The 20,738-nt window shown below is 40.3% G+C and overlaps 1 protein-coding gene across 1 annotated transcript; it reads right to left on the reverse strand.

Moving 5' to 3' along the window:
* Window positions 1-9,980: 9,980 nt before the first annotated feature.
* Window positions 9,981-18,369, reverse strand: LOC143281535 (dual specificity protein phosphatase 3-like). Its single transcript, XM_076586750.1, has 4 exons — window positions 18,062-18,369; window positions 16,462-16,677; window positions 14,392-14,612; window positions 9,981-12,441 (listed from the first exon to the last, which is right to left on the reverse strand). The coding sequence occupies exons 2-4, from the start codon at window positions 16,620-16,622 to the stop codon at window positions 12,203-12,205; spliced, it is 621 nt and encodes a 206-aa protein (XP_076442865.1). The 5' UTR covers window positions 16,623-16,677; window positions 18,062-18,369; the 3' UTR covers window positions 9,981-12,202.
* Between the last annotated feature and the right edge of the window lie 2,369 nt (window positions 18,370-20,738).

Below are 20,738 nucleotides of genomic sequence, written 5' to 3' on the forward strand. Positions count from 1 at the left end.
TGATGTGTGTGTGTGTGTGTGTGTGTGTGTGTGTGTGTGTGTGTGTGTGTGTTGTTCATTCTTTAGTTTAACGTCTTTTCACTGTAAGTGATACTTGACGAGGGTTGGGGAAAAAAATAAAAATAAAAAAAGGGAGGGAAAAGAAATCACGTATGTGAATGTGTGTGTATACTTGTGTGCGTGCGGGTGCGTGTGTGTGTGCTTATCGCGTGCGTGCGTGCGCGCGCGCGCACGTGTGTGTGTGTGCGTGTGTGTTTGTATGCATTTCGTCTCTCCGTCCATTAATGCTTGTTTTGAAAAAAAAGTATATATATATACATATATAGAGAGAGAGAGAGAGAGAGAGAGAGATAGACAGATAGATAGATAGATAGATATTGGGTGGTTTTTTGTTTTTTTAAATAATTATTACGCAGATGGTGGTATTTGGTCTAGTTCGCTGTTTTGGGATGACTGCGTTGTTCACATGGAATAGTTTTGGAGATTTTTACATGTGGTTGTGATTTTTGTGTAGAGTGTTTCTTTGATATTATATTTTACTCATGCAATGTGCCTTGAGCATTATTGTATTTTAATGAAAGGCACAATTGAAATAAACTATCATTATTATTGTTATCACTAGTGTTGAGTATTTGACTGTCAGTCATATTTTAGCCCTCTCCATTTTAGATTTTGTACTCATCTTTTCCACATTCTGTTCTCTGTCTGTCTCTCTCTCTTCCTTTCTTAGTCCCCTCCCCCTTGCCCCCCCCCCTTCCCCTCCACCTGAACCGCCCCCCTTTTCATTCGAATACACAGAAATGTCCATTTCTAATTAATAATAACAATCATCATTATGATAGAAATGATAATAATCCAAATGATAATAATAATATCATTTATTTTCAGTCTAATATCATCATCTTAGATGAACAGACTATAAATAAATAAACTAACCCATATTTTAGGCTTGGAATTTTCGTCTCATAGTAGCCTTCCATGCTCCAGTTCAAGTGAAAGGCTGAAGGAAACTTGAATAATTTGGTAGGTAACGTAAAAATGTAAGGAAAGAAAAAGAAAGAAAGACAGGAGAAAGAAAGGAGAAAAAACAAGAAACAAAAAAAAGATGGTATTGATCAACATCCACTCCCAGAGACAGTTGTTAAAGATTGATGTGGATACTTATATAGCGCCTATCCTCGGTCAGAGACCAAGCTCTGAGCGCTTTACATACACGGGGACATTTGCACAACAGGCTGCCTACCTGGGTAGAGCCGACTGACGGCTGCCACTAGGCGCTCATCATTCGTTTCCTGTGTCATTCAATCAGATTTCAGACGCACACACATACACACTCAGACAGACATGTAACATTTTACGTGTATGACCGGTTTTTAAAAAAAAATTATTTATTTACCCCGCCATGTAGGCAGCCATACTCCGTTTTCGGGGGTGTTCATGCAGGGTATATTCTTGTTTCCATAACCCACCGAACGCTGACATCGATTACAGGATCTTTAACGTGTGTATTTGATCTTCTGCGTGCGCATACACACGAAGGGGGTTCAGGCACTAGCAGGTCTGCACATATGTTGACCTGGGAGACCCGGGAAAAATCTCCACCCTTTACCCACCAGGTGCACCGAGATTCGAACCCAGGACCCTCAGATTGAAAGTCCAGCGCTTTAACCATTCGGCTGTTGATGACAGGTTTCCACAAAAAGTGTAAGAGCAAGAAACAAAGGAAAAAAAGGATACATTTATATTGCACGAGCGCGCGCAAATACACACACACATACACGCACTCCAGGAAATGATGGTTTTATTTTACAAATAATTTTTGACAAAATTAAACTGCCCTCTGGTTTAAGCAGTAACTGAATGTTCAGAAGATAGAATGCAAACATGTATGTGTATGGGTGTGTGTGTGTGTGTGTGTGTGAGCGCGCGCGCGCGTGTTTTATATATGTGGTTCCTTCTAATTTGAGTATATTGCACCCTGAAATTCTTGGCCGGGCTGCTTGTGTTGATTTTAATTTGAGCTTTTAGACATTTGCAAGCACGTCAGTTTTGTGTAAAAACAAACAAACAAAACAACAAACAACGTATTATATAGAGCATTCAGTGGAATGCATCATATAAATTTCTATTGTTGTTCTTCTTCTTCAACCTTTTCTTCTTCTTAACTATTATTATTACCATTAATGTGATTTAGACCGACTGGGTGAACGAAGTGTTTACAACACATGGGGTATATTCCGGCCAGTAGGGGTACGACTGTAACATGGTCTTGGCTGGTTCGAACCCCCTAAGTGTTTACAACACATGGGGTATATTCCGGCCAGTAGGGGTATGACTGTAACATGGTCTTGGCTGGTTCAAACCCCCGAAGTGTTTACAACACATGGGGGTATATTCCGGCCAGTAGGGGTATGACTGTAACATGGTCTTGGCTGGTTCAAACCCCCGTGGGTCAATGCAGCATTTTGCTATTTCCAGTTATACCCGGGGTACAAACTAGTCAGGGGTAGTTCGGCCCGTTACACCAGGACCTGCGAACGAGTGCTATTGTTGAGCTCTTCACAGACTGGGTCGTAAATGTCATTTCACAGCCGCTGACAAGACGGGTTGTGCTGGCATGCCGGGTTGTCCTGGTAACTGAACTGAAAGACACGGGAAAACCATAGACACATATATAGTTGTATATCTATCTCAGCAGGTAAACGGACTTCTAGGGGAAGCCCTAATGTGCTACAGGATGGTGACATGTGATTGAAGACTCAAGCACCGAATCGTAAGGACGCAGGCCAACAGACAGTTAACAGCCGTGACATGTGATCCACCATCCCTGAAACACTTTCAGCACAGCAGAGAGAAACATGGTAGAACAACGCTAAGTCGAACGCCAACGCTATGTCGAGCGCCACCGAGCTGATACTATTGATAAGGCTTGGATGACGCACGACTGAAAATCTCGCGCTCTAAAATTTGCATCATAGTGTGGACCATACAACAAAGTCTAATCTCTTGCCAACAGCTAGGACTCGGGTGTAAATAGAATGACAGTCAATGACTGTATCCCGAAAGGAATGTTTTTTTCCGAGTTTACACACACACACACACACACACACATACATGCGCGCGCGCACACACACACACTGACACACATGCGCGCGCAAACACACACACACACACACACAAACGCTCTCTTCTCTTCTCACACACGCCTTTTCAGCTCAGTTTAATAAATTATTTATAGCAGAAATCAGTGTATGCTTTATTCTATAATATGTATGTGTGTCACTGTATGTGTGTCATTCTCGTTCTGTGTTGTGATATTCACCTCATATACATTCTGAACTTGAAGACACATGCCTTTTAGTTTTATAAGTTTTTCTCTGAAACGGTTATTAATTAAGCAGTTTGCTTCAAATTTCCATACTGAGCGAGATATACAATGACACTGAAAACCAACAACCTGGGCCCTTTGTTCATCAAGAGGGAACGAGTCCAGATTGATGAAACTAAAAGACACAGATGGTTCATGAAATTATAGTTATTGTTGGAGAAATTTGGATACTCCCCCGTCGCTGACACCATCCCGCCTCCCCCCTTCAATTGATCATTTCGAATCGTCAGTGGGCTCCCATCGTTAAAGACCCTTTTCTCCACAGCTATCTTTCTTAATTAAGACGAATGGGATTAGGAGATGCGGGGAATGCCAGCATTGGATAAAAATGAGAATACTGGAGAAACTGGAAGGATTGCAAAGGAGGGGAAAAAAAAGAAGAAGAAAATATGAAAGAAAGAAACAATCTGAAACAGGTTGCGAAGTGGTGGGCTGTAGAGTTGTAAACCAGGACATTTAAGTGCCAAGTTGATATATATGTGTTATTATATATATGATATATATATATATATATATATATATATAGAGAGAGAGAGAGAGAGAGAGAGATTATCTGCTAATATCTTCCTTCTTCACTGTGTCCTAAGCCTGGATAACAGCAGTTGAGAAAAAACATTTCAGAAGATAAAGAAAAAACTTACGTACTTCAGTAGCAGTAACTGCCTTAGCTTACTTTTTTATGTTTGCTAAAAAACAACAACTGATAATTAAAAAAAAAATCTTCCTGTCTTGTACTTTAAAATCTTCCTGCTCTGCACTTTCAAGGATGCAAAGTCAATCTGTGATAGTTTTTGGTTAAGAGAGCTAGTTCATAAAAGAAAGTTGCAGGGAAAAGTAAACTGAAAGTGAACATTTTTGTTTTACAAAACATATATAAACAAAAGTTTCTACATAATTGTTTGAAAATGTGAAAGTTAAGATTAGTGAAGGTTTGAGATCACGATCAACACAGAACATTTCACAACACATCAGGTTATATGGAAAATACACTTAAACTGAAAACTACATTCAAAATCTGCTTCTTTTTTTATTTTAATTTCCACAAAATTAAAAACAAAAATTGACAAATATTTATAGCGCAATAAAGTATATGTGGAAATTTCACTCTCTCATGAGAGCCGAATGGTTAAAGTGTTGAACTTTCAATCTGAGGGTCCCGGCTTCAAATCTCTGTGGTGCCTGGTGGGTAAAGGGTGGAGATTTTTCCGATCTCCCAGGTCAACATATGTGGAGACCTGCCAGTGCCTGACCTCTCTTCGTGTATACGCACGCAGTAGATCAAATACGCACGTTAAAGATCCTATAATCCATGTCTGCGTTTGGTGGGTTATGGAAACAAGAACATACTCAGCATGCACACCCCCAGAAACGGAGTATGGCTGCATACATGGCAGGGCAAATAAACAAAACCGTCATACATGCAAAATGCTAAATGTTACATGTTTGTCTGAGTGTGTATATGTGCGTGCCTGAAATCTGATTGAATGGCATAGGAAAAGAATGATGAGCACCCAATGGCAGTCATCAGTCGGCTCTACCTAGGTAGGCAGCCTGTTGTGCAAATGTCCCCGTGTTTGTAAAGCGATTAGAGCTTGGTCTCTGACTGAGGATAGGCGCTATATAAGTATCCATCAGTCAATAAAAAAATAAACTTGAATTGACTTTATATCCTTATTCATGTTCTTGACGGCAACGTAAACACAATTTTGTATCATTGTATCACATATCTCCACTTTTGCACATTACTAACATAAAAAGGATTGAGAATGGATGAAATGTATTTATCTTCAGAAATCTTTATCAAAGACAGTGATTATGCATAGTTGTATACATGCAAAGAGAAGACACAGACAAAAATACACACACACAGACATACACACAGACACAAACAGTGATACCATTCAAAACCTCTCTGACATTTAATCACTCCCAGTGCACAAACGCCAAGGACAATCACAACCAGATGAAAGCTGCTCTGCTCACCTGTGTCTTTCCTTTCAGGAGCTGCATCAAGTAAACAAGTATTGCAGAGTTTGTAGGACAATCTTGCACAGGAGAATGCATTTCACACAGCGTTATCAATTCATTTTACAGTCTATGAATATTCAATAGAAGCTGAATCTACCTTCATGATCAATGAACGAAATGAACTACACACACACACACACACACACACACACACACACACACATTTATCCACATGCGAACATATCTGTCCATGAACATGTAATGATTTAGCAACAACACAAAACATATAATGGACTACACTGTATTGAGGAAACACTCAAACTCTCTATTGCTAAAAAAAACCCCCAACCAAACAGACCCTGCACTACACAATAAAAAAAAAAGTCAAAACCAAATACAAGGTGGACATATTTTGATCTTCCATTTCTCAAATGATTCTTCAAAACCGACCTTGATCAGAACAGCCAAGACATGTGTGACCCTAGTTAAACACCAGGAAATGGGCACCTTTATTTGAAAGGCTGTACAGAACTGGTGGCATCAAGTCGAACGCATGCAGGTGTGAACTACACAGACTCGCCTAATAAGCGAAATGCTGCAGTAAAAATTTTTTTTACAAATGTGGACAAATATTGTCCGAACCACAAACACCCACAGATTTTTTTGTTCACAGCAGCAGCAGTGGAAGTGATCCCCATCTCCCGCACACAGACCAAAGATGTACAAGTATTTCCATTCAAGAAAAAAAAAAAAAAAAAAGGAGAAAGAAACAATTATAATGTCCTGCAGAATTTGTTCCAGTAATTTTCCCTAACAGTCAACTCTGTTTCAACCAACCTCAAACCCAGGAGTAAAAATTAGAAAAATCAGTTGTGCCAAGTAAAATGAAATTTGTTGAACAAAGAACAAATTGCAGTTAATCCTCTTACCCCTAAAACCCCTGACGACAACAACAACATAATGTAAAGACTTTAGTCAGCTTCACCCCCCCCCCCCCACCACCACCCCTTCCTTCCCCAGATACTCCACAAGGAAGGCACAGAGCATCCCACACACAGTAGTAATCTGCTGTGACAAAAATACATTACAATCATATCCACACTGGTTTATAATCAAGTAATCATAATCAGACATATAGGATGGTCGTTTTTCTGACTGTGCCAAACACACAAAGAAAGAAAGAACATCCTGCAGAGTGGTGTCGAGCAATTCTCACAGTAATATCCACCTCAGTCTTTCCCCAGCCAGCTGCAACTGAGAAGCGAAAGAGAAAAGCTACCACAAAACGAATGGGAACAGCAATGCTTTGGATTGATTACTGGCACATGTTGCACTGTATCCCCATCCAGACCATCATCTAGATCCACATCCACAGTGGAGTGATGGCCTAGAGGTAACACGTCCGCCTTGGAAGCGAGAGAATCTGAGCACGCTGGTTCGAATCATGGCTCAGCCGCTGATATTTTCTCCCCCTCCACTAGACCTTGAGTGGTGGTCTGGACGCTAGTCATTCGGATGAGACGATAAACCGAGGTCCTGTGTGCAGCACGCACTTAGCGCACGTAAAAGAACCCACGGCAACAAAAGGGTTGTTCCTGGCAAAATTCTGTAGAAAAATTCACGTCAATAGGAAAAAAAGAAATAAAACTGCACGCAGGAAAAAAAAAAAAAAATGGGTGGCTCTGTAGTATAGCGATGCACTCTCCCTGGGGAGAGCAGCCCGAATTTCACACAGAGAAATCTGTTGTGACAAAAAGAAATACAAAATACAAAAAAATACAAAATACAAATCCAGCACAGTCTGAAATGAAACTGAAGAAAAAAAATCGAGATAAAATAAAATAAATGAAAAATAGAGATAAAAGAAGAAAAGAAAAGGAGCAGGGGGCATGGGCACAAAAAGTGACCCCCCACACTCCTCCAAAAAAAAACCCCAAAAAAACACCACCACCACCACCAACAAAAAAACACCACACCTTCAAATATTGCACAATCTTCCTCCATGTCAATGCTTGCTTTGGTAATATTCCGGCACTGTATCCCCCAAACCAACCACTCCCTGTGCTTCCCCACCTCCTGTACTTCAAATCATCTTCAGCACATCTTTGGTGAACTTCTTCTTCTGCGTTCACTCGTATGCACACGAGTGGGCTTTTATGTGTATGACCGGTTTTACCCCGCCATGTAGGCAGCCATACTCCGTTTTCGGGGGTGTGCATGCTGGGTATGTTCTTGTTTCCGTAACCCACTGAACGCTGACATGGATTTCAGGATCTTTCACGTGCGTATTTTATCTTCTGCTTGCATATACACACGAAGGGGGTTCAGGCACTAGCAGGTCTGCACATATGTTGACTTGGGAGATCGTAAAAATCTCCACCCTTTACCCACCAGGCGCCGTCACCGTGATTCAAACCCGGGACCCTCAGATTGACAGTCCAGCGCTTTAACCACTCGGCTATTGCGCCCGTCCTCTTTGGTGAACAATGAGTACGAGTTCTCTTCCAAAATGAGGCCATATATTTCATTTTATTTATTTATATATATCTTTTCTACAATACCTCTTCATTCTCATCACTTTAACTGAACTGGGTGGAGAAAGACTCATTCTCATTCTTATTGCTTGATAGTCCTGCCGACAGCACAGGGCCATATCAGGACTGTCAAACCATACACATGTTCAACCATGTCAACACAAAACTATCACATCTACAAACAAAAAAAACAACACTAATATAAACCCACAAAACACAGTTCATGACACAGTATCCCAACCATTAAGCTCTTTATGGCAAACAAGACTAGACCATGCTGAGGACGCCAGCCATTCCGTTTAATTTATCATCCCCAGATTACAAAAAATCGTAAAAAAGGAAAAAAAAACCCACCACCAATACCACAAAACCAAACCAAAAAATACATAAAGGCCATATAGGCAAATAACACTGCAGAATGGGCAGCTAGTGCCCATCCCAGTGTTTACATCTCACTACCTAATCGCCAGAGCAAAACAGCACAGATAGTACATCATAGACTGCGGAAAAGAGAGAAAAAAAGTATCAAGGCTTGTTCGAAAAAAAAGAAAGGGGAATGGACTGGGAAGGCAGAAAAAAGGAGACAACAGTGAAGACAGAGAAAAAGGCAGAAACAAAGAGAGTGATAGAAAAGTGGACATTTCTAGCACTGATTTTCCAGAAGGCGGGGATGCTATTTATACTGCAAGACCCCTGTATCCCCACAGGGGGGAGGGGGAGTGGGGGGGGAGGGGGGGGGGGGGAGAGAGAGAGAAAGACTCTCAGATGTAGTTGACAGCTGGTGGGAATCACAGGCACAGACACTGTGGATGTGTTCTATTTTTTTTTTTTTTAATCTTTTATTTTACGTTTGGCAGCAAAGTTGGGGAAAACATAATTTTCTAATTTAATACATGTCCAAAAGGTGAAAATTTCCACGTCACAAAAGAAATACATTCCAAGATTCATGCAAGAAAAAAAAAGAAAAGAAAAAACCCAAAAACCCAAACAAATAAACAAACAAACAAAAAACAAAACAACAACAACCACCCAATACACATAGCATTATCAATAAATGGAATTAAAACTCAAGTCATCACAGCAGTAATTAAAGCAATTAATAATACAGGTAAACGACTAGAAAACATCAAAGCAGTATTAAAACCTTTTACTGCAGTAAGGTTTCAACAAAGAATCACATAAATGGTAAAGAGACAGTGGAGATGAAAGAGGGGGGGGTGGGGGGGGTGACCTTATCACACCCATTGCTGGGCTGAGAATCCATGGTGTTCAGCACCTCTCTGCCCATGGGAACGTACGAAAAGGCCAGAACCAGTCTTCTGGTTGAAATACACTCATGCCAAGTTCAGTGTCTGCAGACACAGTTCCTGAGAATATTGCAATGTTTAAAGTTTTACTCTCTCTCTCTCACACACATATACAAACCTTCCTCACCCCCCCCCCCCCCCACACACATGCATGCGTGCCCCCCACACCCCCCCTCCAACCTCCCCACACAGCTCCTAGTGAAATGGTGTTCAACGGAAGAAAAAAACATAAACACACACATACATACATACACAAGGACAGACAACCAGATTGGGATGATTACAAAGATTGACACTGTGGACACAGATCAGCCAAAATGGGCCATATTTGTTAAAAGCATGCATTCACAAACTTTCTTTTGTTTAAATAATCTGATTTGGGTCACTAAATATCTATATAAAAAAAATAGATGGAGCACAAACATCTGTATGCATGCATGTGTGTGTAGGTGTGTGTGTCTTTATGTTTGCATGCTTCTGTGCATGCATGCTTCAATTAATATGACTTCATTTATTTAATAGTTGTGAGCAAATTTTAGTCAAGATCACAAAGCAGCAATATGTTCATTCAATCCCTGATCAACCTGATCAATTGAGTCGTCAGTTATTGCTAAATATAGATTTATATTTTTTGATTTCTAGCCATGTTGAATAAATCACACACACACGCACACACACACACACACACACACGTACGCACACACACACACACGTACGTACGCACACACACACACACGCGCGCACGCACGCGCACGCATGCACACATGCACACGCACGCACACGCACACACACTCACACTGAACAAACATCTCGGTACAAAACAGACACAAAAACACCGTTCACCATAGACTTGAGCATGGAAAACAAACAAGGAAACTAATCACTGATGCAAACATAGGGGGCAGGGTTTTAGTCATGGCCATTCTGCTCACATATTTAATATCTAGCAACCTGGTGGGAAAGTTAAAAGCTTCAAACAGGTTGAACAAGACTTCTGAAAGACAGCTGAACAGATCCACTTTTGCAGTCACAAAAACCGGTGATGGTGGAGAAATGGAAAACTGAAGCAAACAAATATACAAAATCTGGCACAGACAAAAGAGAAACTGAGATAACTTTCCCAAAATGAGACATGGAAAACTAGAACTCTGGCTAAAATTGCACTTTCATTCTAGTAGGTAATCAACAAAATTGCACACAAATGTAAAATAAAAAAAAAAGGAAAAGAATATGATTTATATGCACCCACAGAAATAAAGTTTTGTCTCGAATATTGTAACCATTCATTCCTTGTGATCAAGGGCATTAATTTACAAATTTACAAGTCTGTAGAAAGCGGATACTGGTCACAAAGTTTTCAGTCTGAGGATACAATGGAAGCAATACTTCTGAGAAAAATGTATGCTCATGGACGTTGACTTTGCGACTTAAAAAACATTCTTGCCAACAGAAGTAGGGTAATTAACAGGCAATATACATATATATTTTTTTCCTGATCTTCTTTTGTCTTATGTGATTAGGAAAGAAATACAAGACATCTTATATATTAAATGCTCAAGTAGGGAAATTAACAGGCAATATATATATATATTATTTTATTTTTATATCCCTTATCTTCTGTGATTAGAAGAGATATACCAGACATCTGAAATGCTCAAGACATCAGCATTATACTTTGATATATGCATCATCAATTTTTGTTCTCACACACACACATATGCACACAATTTGCTGACTCAAGAGAACATCAACATGCAACACATATAAACTGGATATCAGTGGTGTCAAACCTCATGTAAAATATTACACAAACACACGCAGAGATTTTACTGGCCGAGCACACATATATAGCATCAATAGTGGGGCTTTCCAAAATCACACGAGTCAAAAAATGTTGTACAAACTGCTCCAATTGTTTCAAAGCAAAACAACAATTAAGTTTCTTAGGTACATTTCTAGCATTTGAGATTCTGGGATCATGGCATCTAACATGGCATAGTTAATAATATTATTGCGACAGATAACAACAACAACATCATCATCATACAACTTGCAAAAAAAAAAAACAAAAAAAACACAAAACAAGATTACTGAAGAAGGTAACATTTAAATAAACACATCATATCTGATGCATCTTGTGGAAGTTCTGTACAATGATATTCCAGCAAGTCCAGAGTTCTTTAACTCACTAGGGACAACAAGTTTTCTCCCTTGCTTTTCCCCACAGACGGCCCATTTGTAAGGGTTTGGAAAAAAAATACAAAAAATACAAAATACAGAGTAAGAAAATGCAACTTTCTGAACTGGTTTATTAGGTATTGAGCTATTACATATAAAAAAAAAATCAAATTTCTCATCTTATTTTTACAGTTTTGCCATATGTAGAAAATACTGCCAATTTTTCACCCTGAATCACCATACCCATGCTCGCTTTCTGCATTAAATTCACTTTCTTCTTCGTCATCATCCACCTCTTCAATGTCCGACCCTTCAGTTTGTAGCATTTCAAGTACTTCGGCAACCCTAAAACGTTGCCGTCGCTGCCTTGTTCGCTTCACAACATTTTGAGAAGAGCCTGCTTTGCTAACAGGCTGGCACGCGAGCAGACGACCGGTCAGTGACTTTGTCAGCGTGTGTGCGAGACGGGCCACACATCCCAGGCTGACCAATCATACCATTTGATTGTGGAGTGACCCAGAATAGCGCACTCTGCTTGGCTAATCACGTGTACAGCGCGTGATAGATTTTTATTTCTTGAAAATGCTATCCATTCCATCGTCTGAAACTGAATACACTTTATGTAGGAATGCTCATGCATTCCTTCGTCCGGAGGGAGTTAAAATTTTTTTTTACTGTCTCTCTTTTTGGTTTTCTGCATTTGACTTCTCAGTGAATTGTTACAACATTTATATGCCTACAACTGCTGCAGGGCACCTTAAACTTTCTAGAATTTACTAACAATTTTTCTCTTTTTTTTTATCTTAGTACAAGCAACTCATTCCTAGTTACAAATTCGAGCAAACGTCACACGCAGAGCACGGGGACGCGAAATGGCCGGCCTCTCTGAGGGACTGGTCCAGGTCGCACAGCTGCTGAAGGAAGCCGGGGTTGGGGCAGATTTCCCGGCGGGTGCGTACAAGGCGGGTGGCTGTCTGAACCGTCATGCGGTGCTTCAGCATCAGGTAGGCGATGACCAGGGAGGCTGAGCGACTCACCCCTTGGACGCAGTGTACAAACACCTTGCCTGTCGGGAAATAAAAACACCCTTGCAAGTTCATTGTTGCTGTAGTACAATGATCTGATTCAAGAAAAGGCCACATCTGATGGAGGTAATTTACAATAAACGTTATACATTAGATAACGATGATGTCATTCTAGAAAAGGCTACATCTGAAGTGGGTAATTTACAATAAATATTATACATCAGATAATGATAACAATGATTTCTTCCAGAAAAGGCCACATCTGAAGGGGGTCATTTACAATAAACATTATATACCAAACATTGATCAACAATATATATGCACACATATCTTAACAAACTGTTATTTCACAACAAAGTGTACCTTCTTCTGAAGGACTTTTACAAATACAATGAAAGATTTAGAATCAGAAATTTCATTTTTTGATGTCAAAAGCAAAACAAGGGTTGTTTTTAATATACAAAGGGAATACATTTTTGCCTTATATCTGCCAGCACTGGGCATATGAATGCAACATGTAGTTTATCTTCTCTAGTAGATCTACACAAAGGGCACAACAAATCTCTATGTATGGACTTTATATCTTTGATGGTGTATAGCAATATCTGAATTACCTAATCTATACTCTGTCAATGATTACCTAATATATCTAGGAGGAAATATAGACATTATCAGAGGATTTTTCATCAGTGTGTCTCTGAATGAAAAAAACAAAACAAAAAAAACAACAAGAACCCCAAAATACACAAAATGAAATATTTCACAGTCTATTAAATATGTGAAAGCAGACTTCTGTCCCTAAGTCTGTTCAGTTGGACATACAAAAAAGAATGTAGAAACTCATACTAAACAACCCCCCCCCCTCCCCCCTCCAGAAAACAAACAAACAAACAACAACAAAAAAAAAACCCACGCTCACAACAGTAACATAAAAACAACAACACTTACTTTTCTGTCCATTCGAAAATGTAAAAGAAGACACCTGTCCTTATATCTATCATGGTCGATATCAAAAAGAGAAAAGCAGAAACTGATGGTGATACCACTGTCTAATTATTCATACATGAACAAACATATAAGACAAAGAAAACACATCCAAACACATGCACGTACACACAAGTAAACATCCACACACATATGCCTCTATCACCATCTTGACTGCAATGACATCTTACACAAACAGTACAAACCTGATGCACTTCAGTACATCACAATACATACACCTACATGCACAAACCATTCTTTCATACCATGGCTATCGTGACTTTAACATTAACAGATTACAATAACAACAGCTTACACTAGTATAAACTGAGTAAACAGAAACTCCCAACCTATACTGATGGTAACAGAAAGGAATATTTAAAAGCTTCTTAGTTTTACATCTGCTGTGGTGCCAGAAACAAATCCTCAAAAGGGGAAGGAGACGAACAATATTAACTCATTCAATCCAAGGTAGTTTACAGTCTTGGCAGGCTTCCCTGCCACATTCATGCTGAAAAACACAGAAAATATGCTAAAAATCCCCCCCCCCCTCCCCCTTCCAAAACTGACGTGTTGACACAGCCAGAAATATTGTTGAAGTTAGTTCCCTTTACTTGTGGTTTTTGCATATGTAGGAACATGGAAACCGTTTCACTGAGACCAGTTTTGATGCCCTAGCATTGCTCCAGCTCAATGAGTTAAGGTAAGGCATGTATCTGCAGGGAAATGTCTCTCATACTGACAGTCTGATGTCCATGAGGGCACAAGGACTGAAATATCTTCAATGAACAGTAACCACTTGTGTTGATGGGCATGACACACGAGTAGAAAAAAGAAAAGAAAAAAAGACAACGGATTTTGGGTCTGTGAGGTCCGTAGTCTGAATCTCCTTAGTAAACAAAGTACTTCTGGTTGGGCATAGCAAGCCAGCTAAATTTCCTATGCACTGCCAGTTAAATTTCCTTTGCACTGAACAATACTAAGCTTCTGGTAACAGCCCAACCCACCTTCCTTCAAACTGTCTGCAATGTAGTCTGCTGCTTGACCGAAGAAGGGGCTCAGGTCGAAGTTCATGAAGTCGGTGGCTTCAATCCCCATGAAGGAGATGTTGTGCTTTTTGTACTTCTCCACGTTGGTGTTGACGTGGTACTTGGTGTTGCCCACAGCGGCATTCAGCACGTGTGTCACCCCTAGGTTCCCCATCAGCACCAGCTTCTGGGCCGAGTCTCTGCATTTAGACCAATATGTATCTCTCTCTCTCTCCCTCTCTCTCTCTATATATATATATATATATACATATACATATATATATATGTATAGATTTAAAAAAAAAAAAAATCTATACATAAAATAATATTTCAACATATTTCTTTGTGTTTTGCCTGCTTCTTGATTCAGTGCTTACACACATCAGTCTTTTTATCTTATCATTTATTCAGTTACTTAGTTATTAATTCGTTTATCTATTTGTTTATTTTCTATGCAGGTGTGGTGTAGAATACAATTATGGATCAGTCTGCTTGTCTTGAAACTTCCTCAGACTGAAACTGAAACAGATGTGAAGACACCTGAAACGCAGAAACAACTGGTATTCAGTGAAGATGATGATGATGAATGAAATCCAAAAAGACAGTTATAAATATATTGTTACTATTCGAGGGTGAATTAAAAAAAAAACAGCAACATCTGATTTGGATGTAATGACTGAAATCAAACGATCTGTGTGCAAACGTGAAGCGTTAGTGGAGACATGTAGCCTTTACCAGTCAGGGAATATGTGTGTGTGTGTGTGTGTGTGTGTGTGTGTGTATGTGTGTGCGCACGTACACGTGTGTGCGTGTGTGTGTATGTGTGTGTGCAGCAAATGGGTCTGTGTGCACATGAGTGTGAATGCATAAGTATGTATTTATTTAAAAAAAAAAAAAGTTTTCAACAATGAACATGTCCTCACACTTTCGCACTCTTGATTGCCAGCTCTAGGCAAGTCCACACCACATACATACATAATGCCTTGCTTGCTTCAAATGCCTGACAAAAGGTCACAGGCAGGCAGGTTTAAATCCCATGGGTGCCAATGACATTTAACAACACTTACCAAAGGCAAGACGGAGCTCAAGTGGGAAAGTCCATCTCCAAAATTAGGGGAGCCAGTGCAGATGGGGGCGGATGTGAAATGGACCGAACTAAGTGTCTGTGAGGAGACACGATTCAAACTGCTGTCCGTGCCGTGTGTTGCAGTGTGCTGCCGGTGTTGAAGTGTTCTGTTCTGTACTGTGTTGCATTGCTTTGTCTTGAAACACGTTGCTTTATATCATTATACCGTGTCCATTCTTCAATGATTTGTTGTGATGTTCTGTTTCAGTAGTGATACACTGTATTACATGTGTAATGAAAATGTTTTTATTCCCACCAGGGCATAGTATATGTAAAAAAAAAAAAGTATTAAAAAAAAGAGTGAATAAATATTTACACATACAAACACACAAAGTTTTTGTTTCAAGGTGTGAAAGCATGCACACTCAGTCATGTATGTCACACCACATCCGCTTAAAAAACCCCACAAAAGCAAATTGAAAAACAGAAAAAGAGAACAACACCACAAAACACACACACACAATCATAGAACAACAACAACACAAAACACACACACACAATCATAGAACAACAACAACACAAAACACACACACACAATCATAGAACAACAACAACACAAAACACACACACACACATCTCCAACTCGCTCACCTATGAAACACTCATCCAACACACACATACACATATAACACTCTCTGCCATACACACACACACACACACACACATTATATATATATATATATATATATATATATATATATGTGTGTGTGTGTGTGTGTCTATATATATGTATATATAAATTATATAAATATACACCTACACTCCTTCACAAACCCTGGCCTGCCCCCCCCCCTGCCCCCCCAGACCCCCCTCACCTCCTGACTGCACCCAAAACATACATACATAATTTTTTTTTTTTTTTTTAAATTCAGATGCATTACACACTCAACTGCCTCATGCAGGGGACCCTCTGATCCACTGACCCTTCTCCGATGAAGAGACCTGGTACAATTTCATCGTAGGCGGTGGAGGGTTCCAGAAGCATGCCACCTGTTGGCGCTGTGATGATGGCCTCCAGCTCTTCTGGCGTGCATGGCGGTGCCTTGTCCTCTCCCTCCCCCTCCCCCCCGCACGCTGAAGCCATTGCTGAGCCGCACGCTTTTGTGTGATGGCCCTGCTCACTGGACTAAAACAGGTGTCTGGGAAAGATTTTGTAAAAAAATATTTTTTCATTAATCATATAATACTATATATCTACATATATCTATTATCTCTGTATCTATCTATCTAGCTTTCTATTTAGAGAGAGAGAGAGAGAGAGAGAGAGAGAGAGAGAGAGAGAGAGAGAGAGAGAGAGAGAGAGAGAACTCAGAAATGTTTTATTGTAGAAGGCCTTCTGACCCATTACAATGTTGAGCACACATACACACCCCATCCCACACCTCCACCCACATCTCCCCCCCCCCCCCCCCCCCCCCCCCCCACACACACACACACTTGCGCGCGCACAGACTCGATTTTGTAAAACCGGGCATGCAAACACATGAATCAAAAATTAAAAAAGGTAAATGCCTTCCATCGTGAGCAAGTCCGCTTAAACATGTACGTTCGTTGTTTTAACCCTGTGTATGACTCCTTTATGGTGAACGTTTGTCACAGACTTTGCGAAAGCAAGTCATCAAATGACTGAGGGCTATTTCTGTATCGGTGATGTTTTAAATGTTGGCAAGAAGTGAACTTAAAAGGTCTCTCTCTCTTCTAAAAAAAAAAAAAAAAAAAAAAAAAATTGTAGGTGATGTGTATATTACCTGCCTTAGGGACATTTGCTCCTTTCCTGACCATGGGAACTGGTCACTTAGAACAAATTTAGGAACTCAAATTTCAAAAATGTAATGTGTGTGTCTGTGGTATGGATATGTTCAATGATTGTCTTTGATGGAGGGGGGACACAGAGAGAGAGAGAGAGAGGGGCGGGGTGTGTGTGTGGGGGGGGGGGGGGGGGGGGGGGGGGGTAGGGAGAGGGAAGAAGAGAGAGAAGACTGAACCAGAGAAAGACAGAGAATAAAGAGAGCATTTATCAAATACATGGCTGGAACACATACATTAGAATATTTGTGAAATATGTTTGAATCATGTTCCTCTTCAATACATATAATACAGAAATCAAAGTTTGTATACTTTTTTTTTTCAAGAGTACTCATGCATCTGTGTCTCTACATGACCAACATCAACTGACGTTATAATAATACTGAATTTTAGCAACAGTATTCACAAGGCTATTCCATCCTCCCACATCTCTCTTTCTCTCTGTGCAACCCGAAAAAGTTGTAAAAGATATTCCGGCTCTCCCTGCCCCCATCCATTCAACAATCACCCCCCCCCCCACACACACACACCCATCCACTCACCATCCCTCGACCTCCTCAGTCTAGCTCGCACTCAGATGTGTATCTTATAAAATACGATGTACAAGTCGTGCAGCAACTTTCCCCTCTCTGTCTCTTCATTACGGTTGTAAACAAAAGATATCTCAGTAATCTACGGACAATATACGATTAATTAATCATTTACGGTAACACTTACTTAAAATGCCGATTTCACTCCACCTCGACCTGCGCAGTCCCAGAATGATTAAACAGCCGAATTAAGGGGTCGACTCAAACATTCGTTTCTTTTTCTGCAGCAGAAAAACAAAACCCCCAAACTTGCGCGAAATAACTTGATTCACAGGAGCAAAGGGCGCGACAGGGAAGTGAAATAACTAACACGAATCACTGTCGAAATGCTGAGAAGGAAGAAGGATGTAGTTGTCTCCAATAAACAATTGTGTGGACTTTGCGCTGCCCCTCTCACTCAGCCGGTATATTAACCTTGGGAAAAGCCTTTCTTACATTCAGAATGTGAGCTCACTTGTTAAGGAAGTAGCACCCTCGCAGTCCTTCCATGGCAACATTATGAGTTGTTGCCCTTGGTCAATGTGCTCGTAAAATCGTCGTCTCCATGGCTCACAATTTATCAAGAATAAAATTGCAAAACTAAAAGCCCTTTGCTCTGTGCGAGAATTTGACAAAGCTATGAGATGTTCAGTCACACATTTACATATAGACACACACAGACACACTGACACAGACACAGACACAGACGGCACACACTGAGACACAGACACAGACAGACGGTCACACACACACACACACACACACACACACACACACACACACACACACACACACACTGTCTCAGTCAGTCTGTCTGTCTGCCTGCCTCTCTCTCTCTCTCTCTCTCTCTGACCCAGCCCTCCCCCCCTCCGCCCCCTTCCCCCTCACACACACACATTTCCAGTTTGCATAAGCTTTTACTCCGTCTGATGAAATAAAGACAAAAATATTTATAAAAAAAGAAAAGAAAAGAAAAAAGATCATTATTCAAGCTCACTCTCTCGTCCATCCGTCCGTTCGTCTGTCTGTATACACTTCAGATATCGCCGCACGTGCGAATACGAGTGGCTGAGTGAATGAGTAGGTGTGTGTGTGTGTGTGTGTGTGTGTGTGTGTGTGTGTGTGTGTGCGTGCGCGTGCGCGTGCACGCGTGTACCGGTCGGTCAATGCCGGTGTGCTCGCCGCGGGGAAAAAAAACTTAACACTGTCCTCATGACTTCTTTATTATATATATATATATATATATATATATATATATATATATATATGTATGTATATAGATATAGATATAGATATAGATAGTTTATAACAATATCAAGCACGTTTTCAACAATATGACAGTTTGGTGAGGATTGTCGAGGTCTGTTTGTTGCTGCAATCGTGTCTTCAGTCGAATGATGAAATATCACTATGAAATGCCCATTTAGCGCACTCAGTGAGTTATTTCTCAGTTCAAGTACATACTGCAGGCCTATATCGGGCCTAGTTATAAGCTACTGTGATAAGAATGGCTATCGCTATACTCACGTCTAATTGTACATTCTCTTCATTATCTAAACAACGCCATGTTTGGTGTGTAAATCATCATGGTGTCTGTATATGTTTTTTTTTTTCTTTTCATGTGCCGGTAACATTATTCGAATTTCTTTGGTCTGCACATTGATCAGATGATCTGACAAAAAGGGGTGCCGTTCGGTATTATGTTATATCTTTCTGTCTCTGCCTCTTTGTCTCTCTGTCTCTGTCTGTCTGTCTGTCTGTCTCTCCCTCAATTGAGCAAATAATTATGATTAAAAAGAAAAAGAAGAAGAAGAAGAAAAGAATTGCCTAAAAGCTTGTCGAGACTACGGATGCTTCGTGTGTAAAATGTGAGGTCGATCGCAGGACAGACAGTTTGAATCGTATACACGCCCCCTTACGGCGTACGTGCTGAAAAACACCGAACGAGCTTGGATTGTTGGAACTCGGACATTCAGTCGAACGTATTGACCGCTGTACCAATCTGCCAGATCAATAAGCTCTCAGAAATAAACCCCCAACTCTCTGTCTCTCTGTCTGTCTGTCTCTCTAACATTACACAGTTACAGCACAACACTCCACGGCGCACACACATACGTGTGTATTTAATCAGCTGTTGAACGAGGTGAAGCCATATTATATAACTCAGGGTTTAGCCTGGAACGACCGATAAATGCACTGATTGCCACACGTAGTATACAAACATGTTGTTGAGACTGGAGTTGTCGTTTGACCTTAACCGAAGTGGCGAACAGAAATTCTGAATCGATGGTTATGACGGAATACGTGTTTCAACAGATAGATATTGTGTAGTGTATATTTCATGATGAATTTTCTTTAAAAAAAAAAAAAAAAAAAAAAAAAAAATCAGTCCACAGTGCGGTGAAATATTTGCGTCAAAATTATCATTATCATTATTTTTACTTCAGTTTATCATTATTGTTATCATTCTTCTTCTTCCTCTTCTTCTTGATGTTGTTTTTTTATGCTGGTGCTGGTGCTGGTGCTGGTGCAGCAGTATTATCGTCATATTGTTAATATGATATGATGAAGACGACGATAACGACGACGACGACGACGACGATGATGATTTGCTGCTTTTGACACGGTAGATCCATGAGACAACACGTATAAAAACCGCAATAACTAGGAGCAGATTTCAAGCTACTTCAGTGCAAAAAGTGGCATTAACGTTAGCACTGTCGGAAGCGGACAGGCGATAACAACACTCACTTCCAGACTGAGACAATGACAGGTCGTCACAGGCAACAATACACACCCCAAGACTGAGACAGTAACAGGTCGTC

The sequence above is a fragment of the Babylonia areolata genome, chromosome 4 (assembly GCF_041734735.1).
Source record: "Babylonia areolata isolate BAREFJ2019XMU chromosome 4, ASM4173473v1, whole genome shotgun sequence".
In the NCBI taxonomy this organism is placed as follows: Eukaryota; Metazoa; Mollusca; class Gastropoda; order Neogastropoda; family Buccinidae; genus Babylonia; species Babylonia areolata.